The sequence below is a fragment of the Taudactylus pleione genome, unplaced genomic scaffold (genome assembly GCF_031769625.1).
Source record: "Taudactylus pleione unplaced genomic scaffold, aTauple2 ptg000292l, whole genome shotgun sequence".
In the NCBI taxonomy this organism is placed as follows: Eukaryota; Metazoa; Chordata; class Amphibia; order Anura; family Myobatrachidae; genus Taudactylus; species Taudactylus pleione.
In genome coordinates this window covers 4,125,268-4,135,001 of record NW_028284694.1, presented here as the reverse complement: position 1 = coordinate 4,135,001, position 9,734 = coordinate 4,125,268, and the positions used below count along the sequence as shown (strand labels likewise).

Sequence of the window (9,734 nt, the reverse complement as noted above, 5' to 3'; positions counted from 1 at the left end):
GTTGTTTTTAACTAAACCACGTTCCCATCTTTTCATACAATGCATTACCACTCCATCCATCCACTGAAACTCAGTCCTCAGGACCCCTGACAGTTCACTTTTTCCAGATCACCTAATTGGTGTACAGGTGTAGTCATTACTCATTGATACCTTTTTAAAAACCTCCATAGGTGGAGTCATTATTTAACTATTGATTCTGGGAAGAGACATGGAAAACATGCACTGTTTGGGGTCCTCACCTACCCCCATTGTCTGCCTATGGACCCTGAAGAAGAAAGTAAATTACTACATAAATATCAAACAGGTTTTTCTTTCTTCATTTATATCTTATTCAAAATAAATATACATTTTGAAATGTGTACAATAAGTTAAGACCCGCAATTCAAACAAATTACATGTATGAAAATAAATAAATTCTTCTAGGATTCCCTTATTTTGTGCCATCAGTTGAGGACAGCACCGGCTCGTGCATGCAGCTGGCTCTGTTCTTGTGAAACGCGTTGTGTACGCTTCCTGTGGAAAAGACTAAACTGAAAGAAATGTGCAAAGTGTAATACTGTAAATAAAATACTGCAGTCAGTCACCGGACCACCCACTCACTGAATAGAATGCCACCAGTCCATGGAAATGCAGAGATTACAGATGAAGCAAACACCAAGCTGTACAATGCATTAGAAGATGCAACAACTTTACAATGTAAAAGGAAATGGTGCATAGAGACAAGTTCATTAAGTAGGAGACTAATGATTGTGTTACTTTACCCTATCAGAAGAGAGAGGAAACCTTTAGCCTTATGAAATCTGCTATATGGAATGCAGAATGCCCAGCAGACTTTAAATGGCCTTATAAACCTACAGTGTTGTGTAATCATATTAAGATTGGTCTAAATACTGCATCTAATTACATTATAAAAATATATTCTGTACTATAGTTAAAATAGCCTTCATGTCACCCACATAGCTATTGAATCTTCAACATTCCAGCTGCTTGTCTTTTTGAAATAACATGTAGATAATCACACACATTATAAATAGTATTATATACTGTGTGTGTGTGTATATGTATAACACTTGTGTATGAGGCCTAAAGATGCAAATTCTCCACCTTTTATAAAACATATAGGGCGGTATTCAGTTGTTATAATGTGTCCGATCTCCCGTATAAGGTGACGGGAGATCGCGGGGCGCTATTCAATTGTTGCTGTTTTTCGCGCTATCGATCCCAAAATGGTCGGGTTTAGCCGCATAAAACAGCTACCCCTGACCAAACTGCTGGGAGCAATCATGAAAAGTGATGTTTGGGCGCCCAAACATGTCACTTTTTGCCCATTTCAGCTCGCACCCCCCTGGGGCTGCGAGCTGATCGTGCCCGACAGGAGAAACAATTGAATAGCTCCTGTCGGGTGCATACACGGGGCGCAACAATTGAATACTGTCCTTTAAATGTTTTGCAGAATTAGAGCATTTTCACACATCTCCTTACTGGAAGAATGGCAAACACTTTTTAATGCACGGTGGTCCATGTCCCATCAATGGGGGTGATTCAATTCAGCACGATGTGACTAGTGCTAGGAAGAAGTTCCTGGGATTGTTCAATTGATCGCACTGTTAAGTCTGACTAGAGGATTTCTGCTCACTCCCTCCTGAGTTGCGAGCAGAAATCCGACTTAAGTGCTGGCCTCGATCCTGTTTTCCGGCTTAGCGTGGTGCTAACAGCATCGCACCCGCATTTAAGTCTGGGAATGCTGGTTACCGCGACTTAACACGTGGCTTAAGGCGCGGTAACCGGCGCAGCATATTCAATTAGCCGCGAAAAGTCCCGTACTTTTTGCATGCTGGACTTTTCGCCTACATCGCTGGTTTTCAATGCGAAAAAATATCACGCGTGTGCCCGCTTTTCTCCGTATTCAATTAGAAATAATCAAAAACTGGACCCGGTGAAACTGAAACATGCAGAAAGTGCTGTCAGACTTGGGAAAATCAGCCTGACACCCTGTAAAAGATGCACTGACTCACTCTAGATACCCCCGAATAGCCCTGCTGAAGGTATTTGGGGTACTTAAATGCTGTCCATAGCTGCTATTTTGTGTCATTGCATAAGTGGTGAAGACATGCATTTAGCAGTTTTTTTGGCTCAAAATAAGTCGTTCCAGCAAATTTGGGGTACCTGAAAATGGGTGCTAGCATATTTTTAAATTGCTAAAGTGAAGTTTTAAAAATCCACCTGCCGCTAGCACCTGCAAACTTAAAAACACCTGGGGCCCCCCCCTGGAGTCTATTTGCCTAGTTTTTAAGTGTGTCCCCCAACTTTAGACTTTTTCTCCCCCAAAACTAAAGTACTTTTTTAGGGTAAAGACTTTTTAAACTTTTTTTGACGCAGTTTACCTTTGGGGGACTGTCTTAAGGGTGCAATGGGGGGTGTTTTCCGAAGTTTGCACCCCAAAACCCCAGTTCTGCACTTTTTTTCGACACCTATTCATAGTTGAAACTTTTTCGCCTATTACATTGCGTTTTCGCTTACGTGAAAACTATTTGGAATTGAATACGAAGGAAACTTTCACACTGGCAAAATGACGTCACTCGCAATACTTTTCCGCAGAGACTGACTTTTCGCACCTAATTGAATACCTCCGAGAACTCCTTCCCTGCGCAATTTAGATCGTACCGAATTGAATCGCCCCCCAATATTAGTACTTGGAATGCGTGATATCACATATTATATAAATATAAGCCCCCCCATGTATTCCCTATCCATTAAACCTTACAAAAATTATTTTACTAGAAGTTTTAGAAGAGAATTTCTAATGCAGGGATTTAGACTCTGCCTAATGGGTACGTGTCACCTAGACACAGTTAGATGCAGCCATTCCTAAGGAATAGACCAGATCCATTTTCATGAACAACGGTTCAGCTGCCTCCACTGTGTGTGGATGAGAGTTGCACTGTACATGTCGTCTTGAGAGATCCCGTACTTAGAACATTGCATAATGTTATTGTGTGTGCACAGCAGGTACAACATTTGCAACATCTGTAGTAGGTATGCATTTCATACTTCCTTACACAGCTTCTAGTAACTGTATTATTACAGACACTACATGTAGAAAAAGGAGTGTTCAGCAAATAAAGTGCATAGGCACGGGCTACAAGGGGCTCATCCAGTCACAAACAGAAAAGGAACTTGTGATGCTCCCTTTAGTATTCCCACTGTAGCATTGGTCTTCACTCCGATTCTTGGTCATGTGATTAGGTGCAGGACAGTACTTTCTTCTGGACTTTTCTCAGCATCCCTTGATTTTTTCCGGGATTTGCCACCTGCAACAAAATGAATAAGTAATTAATGTGATCTTTCTTCTTGACATGAATAAAGAAATATTAAATTATTCCCTTGAGGGAGTAGGAAATAGAGCCTAGCGGGATGATCCGGGCAGTTCTACTGGCTGCAAAGTGTGTACCTGGGTGCCCCTGGGATGCTACGGACAGTTCTGCAGTAGTGCTAAAGGCTGCAGGCTGCCGTTCCAGATACTCTGCAAGCAACAGTGCCGCCCCCAGGGCCCTGGGTGATGGTACCACTCACACACCCTAGTTACGGCCCTGATTCTCTGGTCACAGCCTTAGGGTGCTGCTGTAAAAACTCTGAAGGTAATTGCTGCCCAATGAGCCTACTAAGAACCAGTTATTTACTAAACAAGCTCCACAGGATAAAGAAGATAGAGGAGAAATCAACAAAACAAAAATGAGTGAGGAAAACATTGTCTTTCTACAACCATCAACTTGAACTTGAATACGAGAACCAGGGAGTAAAAGGTGAGTGTCGCCAAATAGATATTAGAGAAAAAAAATTAACATTAAATTACTAAAATCCAGTTCTCTCCATCATTATATTGGGGGACACTGGAACCATGGGGTAGGTTGAAGGCCTAGGCTGCATAGGTTTCTATTTCAAAATGTTTTTTTTTCTAAGTGGTATTATATACACAGCAGAATTTAAAGAGTTAGACAGCAGCTAAACAGGGGGAACACAGGAGGACAACATTTAATAAGAACTCTTTACAACTTGGAAACAATTGCAAAGGATCTTCTGAGCTTCTGGATACCCTGCAACTCAGCCACCAGCTTTCATTATAACCTGGACACACCTTTTGTCAACACCCTGCTTCAGCATTGCAGGCAACTACAAGTTAGTTTGCTGCATTTTAATTCTTGAATGTATGTTTTTCGACTCTACACTGTTTATATCATTCCAGTACCACTGTCAATTTATGTCAATACCATTGTAGTATCTACTATTGTTTAACAACTGTACATCTTTAAGAATACTTGATCCTTAATTTAAAGTCCTGCACCTTTAACAGCTCCAAACTAATTTTGTTTATTATATACTATTGTAGTTGTGCCTTTATATCTACCAGCACTGTTCTTCCTTATCTGATTTTTTTACATCTTAACTGTACTGTTCCTGTATCTCACTCTCATCACTACTACTGCTGTTTCTCTCACAATTCCCTCATCTATGCAATGTCTCTTTTCTTCTGATCCCCCCATCACTCAGAAGTTACATAATTCTTTCCTCTACCATCAGTTCCCATCTCTTTCCTCTATCCATAGTCTCCTTTACTTTCTCCTCTCCCTCCTATCTCTCCCTTCATCCCATCTAGTACTCTCTACCACATTTCCCATAACTCCTAAGTACTGCACCTTCTCTTTTCTCCAAGTTACACCTCTTCTTCTCAACCCACACCACACTAAACCACCACCTTGCCCATCACCTGCTGTCACCCTTCCTCATTCAAAGCCCACCACATACCGACACTCTCCTTATCCCCCTGCACTAAATTAATCTCAACCCTACACTACAGCAACCCTAACAATCTCCTTCTCTCTACTCCCAACTCTGTCCCTCTCTCCTGTCTTCTCTGGAAAGCCAGTTCTGTCTATAATCAACTGGTCCCCATCCATGACAGTTTCATCTCCAACTCCAACAATCTCCTAGCCATCACCAAATCATGGATTTACCCATCTGACACCACTTCTCCTGCAACTATCCCCTTTGGGGGCTTCACATACTTTCACACTCCCTTGCCTGGAGGTTGCCACAATGTTAGTGTTGGGGTACTTTTATCGTCTGGTCACTCCCACCAACTCTTACCTTCTAAACTCTCCATTTATTTATTTCCATTCAATGCTATAACAGTCGCCTCTTCCAACTTCCTCGAGTAGCTGCCTTTCTTCGTCCCCCTGGACTTAGCTCAAAATCCCTTGATAACTTCCTCAAAACTTTCCATCGCTCATCCTAACCCACTACTCCACGATCCTTCCTCACAATCCAGCCCATCTGTGTCACCCCTGTTTGTCTGCCCCCTCCCCTTTAGAATGTAAGCTCTCACGAGCAGGGCCCTCTTCCCTCACGTGCTTCTCCTTCCCTTACTTATACTTTAGTTTACAACAGCACCTAACACTTGGTTGCTGATACCATGCTGCTTATTTAAGTGTTATGCAGCAATGTTTGTAAATCTTGTATTTGTCCCGCATTGTTTGTACTGTTAAACAAATGAGCACACAAAAAATACAGTTATGTACTTTGTAAGGCACTGCGGAACCCTTGTGGCGCCATATAAATAAAGGATAATAATAATAGCCTAAAGTGGAAGGGTAAGCTCTGAAGTTGCTGTGTGCAGCACCTTGCTACCAAAACTAACATCTTTGAATGCAAAAACATTTAATCTATAAAACTTTGTGAATAATGGACAGAGGACCAGGAGGCTGCCCAACATAAGAGCCCTTTTATATTCTGTGTCTACATCTCTTGCATTGCGTGCTGAGGCCATTGAAACTTATATTGAGGCCTGCATCCCCCACATGATTGGACACCTCACGGATGTGTACAATCTGGTCTCTCTGACTGCTAGCTCTGCAAATGCTGCACAGACCACTTTATCACGGCCTTGGTTAACGCAAGATAGGAATAAGGCTAAAAAGGATGGTCCTGAAATTTCTACCAGTGCGATTCTAAGGGATTCCAACATTTGATATCAGAATAGTTGTGGTCTTAGAGAAGCGCACAATGGCTCATCCACCTTGGGTTTTCTTGGGTTTCCATTTTTCTGTATCCTCATTAGGGAAAAGGGTCTGCAAACTTCCATAGACCTGGAATCTCTATTCAGGTTTGGTCAATGCTTCACAATGTTCAGGCACTTCCGACTAGCTGTCCTCACTGTTTAGAACTTGCCACAGTCTACACTAATGTATCAAACTTCTAAAGAGTGGACAAATGGAGAAGTTGCTCATAGCAATCAATCAGCTTCTAGCTAGAATTTATTAATTACATTTTACAGCTGAACTTGCAGTGACTTTGACAAACATTGTGCCCAAGCCGGTTCATCTGGTGAAGACCACTGGCCAAGCACCTTCAGATGAAAATAATCTTCCCCCGAGGCTTCAGACTAAGGAATGTGACCCACGCTGACCCCTTGGGTGCGTGTGGTAAGCTCAGTAATAGACTAGGTTAAAGATTTAGCAAGGTTGGTTCTGGAAGATCAATGGCACCACCTGCAGAATAGTGTGGAAGTCTGCACGTCAGCTGCGTACGCTGAGCACCTAAATAAGTACCCTGCAGGACATAGAAAAAGGAGGAGATTCAAACTATACAACCCCCAGGCTGAGCCTCCATATTCCAAAAGTCCAGCCAGTGCCCCCCATAGGATGAAAGAGATATGTAACTCTATACAAATAATAGACCTAAAATATTTGACTGTTTATACGTGACCACTTTGGGACACTGGAAACCCTCCATCCTTCTCCCAGTGCAAACACCTAACATTTGTCACACTGCAACATGACTGTAACAGATGGGTTAGGGATATAATAAACTTGTGATACCAAATAAGCATCTACACTGCTAAGCAAAAAATCCCTACCCAACACTCATGAGCCTCAAATAGGGAGAAAGTCTGCTTTCAGGTGGCATTTTCGGCATAGTGGATAATGCAGCGAGGAAAACAGACATGCAAACTATACTGCCAGAATCCACTATTCCTTCTGTGGAGTTTCTTATGATCATAAATATAAAATTGCAGCTCAATATATACAAAATCTCTGAAACTTTGTTTTTGTATTATGTTTTACTAACTATAAAATCAGCTTACTTAATGTTCTCAGTAGCTTCTTGCCAAGCGTCTCCTCTCCACTGCTCAGCGCTGGGATCACGTCACTGCTGGGATGCTCTGTGTCCACGGTAATGCCACTATAGTCGGTGTCTGCAGAAAACACAAACCATGATTTCATGACATGGCGCACGCTAGATACGCCAAACGGCAATGTCTGTATTTACTCAGAATATCAAATCTTTCCCAAGCTGACCTGTTTGCTTAGAGAGAGAATGCCTGAATGTAACAAAATACCACTTCATTTTTCCATTACATTTGGGATCACAGGTTTATACTGATAAAATGTATCTGCTTTTCAGACTGGTATTTTAGGGGCCTACCAGTGAAATATATAAAAATGCGAAAATCCTAACATTTGTGCCGTCTCTTGCACAAGGGCCTTAAATAAAGATGGAGACACTGCCTTGTTCAAGCGGTCATCCAAATAAGGAATGATTGTCAACCGCTGGACATCAGAAGAACAGTCATGGCCACCTTGATCTTTGTATTTATCTGTAAAACTGTCTCCAGGACAAAATAGAAAGCCCACAATTGGAATTGATGGAACCAAATTTTAAATCTAAGACGACATAGGTGACTTATAGAGACTGAAACATGCATGTAAGCATCTTAGCTATCCAGGAAGAGCATACATTTATTTTGTTTCATGCTGTTTAGAACAGATCTCAGAGATTCCATCTTGCACCTGTCCGCACACACCTGTGTATTCAGGGTTTTAAGGTAAAAAATGGTCTTTAGTTTGGACCAAGAAGAGATTTGAATAGAACTGCTCTTCATCACTGGGGTGACCACTCCTAATTAATGTATGAATGGCTAGCCACAGAATATAGTGGGCCTGATTTCGAGCCCACACAATGCTGATATTCTTACAAATGGTCGCTGTTTTTCAACTGTGCATGCATCGAAGTCACACAACGCACGCGTTCCAGTGTGTACGCACAGAGGCAGTGTTGCGATTAGGGCATTCCTGGGTGGTGGCTACTCAGACCAGACCCATGGAGATGCACTCTCTTATGGGCGTGTTATGGGAGTGTCCAGGGCCGCCATCAGGGGGGGGACTGCTGGGACTGGAGTCCCGGACCCGGGCACTTCGCAGGAAAGGGGGGGACCCGGCTCTTGCAGCACCCTCCCCGACCCCATTCCCACTTTCCCCCACACAACTACGTCGTTTGTGGCATTTTTATTTTTTACGGAGAGCAGCAGCAGCACTGCTGCTGTCTCCTTCAAATTAGGTTGAGCCGGCGGCGAGCACTGGGACCCGCTGCAGCTCTAACAGCTGTGTTCCACGCACAGGCGCGCCGATGCCCCGGATAGGAGACGGCACTGCAGTGGCACGCAAAGCTGGTAAGTTCAGCAGGCAGTGCTATGACTTGAAAAGATTAGGGAGGGCTCGATACACAGAAGGGGCCTGGCTGGACACTCATGAAAGGGGGGCCTGGCTGGACACTCATGAAAGGGGGGCCTGGCTGGACACTCATGAAAGGGGAGCCTGGCTGGACACTCATGAAAGGGGAGCCTGGCTGGACACTCATGAAAGGGGAGCCTGGCTGGACACTCATGAAAGGGGGGCCTGGCTGGACACACAGACGGGGGCTGGCTGGACACACGACAGGGGGGCCTGGCAGGACACACAGACGGGGGCTGGCTGCACACACATGAAAGGGGGGCCTGGCTGGACACACAGACGGGGGCTGACTGGACACACAGACGGGGCTGACTGGACACACAGATGGGGGCTGGCTGGACACACATGAAAGGGGGGCTGGCTGGACACATTAGGGGGGTGGTTGTACACAAATTAGGGGGCCTGGCTGGACGCAGAGAAATGGGGTCTGGCAGGATGCACATACAGTAGGGGCTGGCATAAACCAGAAGACGGCAGGCTTGATATTTTTGGGGCAATTTTTTTGTTGTTGTAGAAATAAGGTAGCGGGGGGAAGGGGGGGGGCTGCCAATTTGGTCAGTCCTGGGCCCCACAATTTCTGATGGCAGCCCTGGGAGTGTCGTAGAGGTCCAAATACGCACCAAGTGGGATTACATGTCTAACGACGCACAAAGCTGGCATCTCAGTCCATGTATATTCAGACGAACGCTTGTACACCATGGCTTGCCGCGGTCATCTTGAACTTAAAAATGGCATAGCGAACTATTCACGGCTTGCTGCGCCATTTTTGAAATGGGATACGCCACCATTGTGCCTGCAGCGCAACAGTGGAAACCCACCACCGCTGCTCTGCGCCTGCTGCCGAACTCTGCAGTAATGGCTGCCTTGGACTGGATCCTCCAGGATCCAGGCATGCCGCCGCCGCTGCATCTGTGGACGGTGCGGGATCCATCTAGATTCAGCTCCACCGCCACGCCCAACTGCAGCAGTTGTTACCTCCCTGTCTGCCAGGCAGTGCCGCTAATGCTAGCATGTGCCCAGCAGACTGCTGTTGATGTGTGCTGAGCTGCCAGGACCGAAGATTGGTCGCCAGCTACAGTTTCGGCAGCCTAGCCACTGCAACACTGGTCGCCTGGAAGGTGGTCAGGTCTCATGGTTTTTAAGCATATTTAAAAACCATTTGACCCG

At 44.5% G+C, this 9,734-nt stretch overlaps 1 protein-coding gene across 1 annotated transcript in view; it reads right to left on the bottom strand.

Moving 5' to 3' along the window:
* Positions 1-331: 331 nt before the first annotated feature.
* The window catches only part of CNNM1 (cyclin and CBS domain divalent metal cation transport mediator 1), a 54,352-nt gene continuing 44,949 nt past the window's right edge, over positions 332-9,734 (bottom strand). Inside the window, exons 11-12 of the mRNA XM_088482766.1 lie at positions 7,142-7,252; positions 332-3,311 (exon numbers count right to left, since the gene is read on the bottom strand). Coding sequence (XP_088338892.1) covers positions 3,235-3,311; positions 7,142-7,252 — 188 coding nt within the window. The 3' untranslated portion in view covers positions 332-3,234. The remainder of the gene's footprint in view (positions 3,312-7,141; positions 7,253-9,734) is intronic.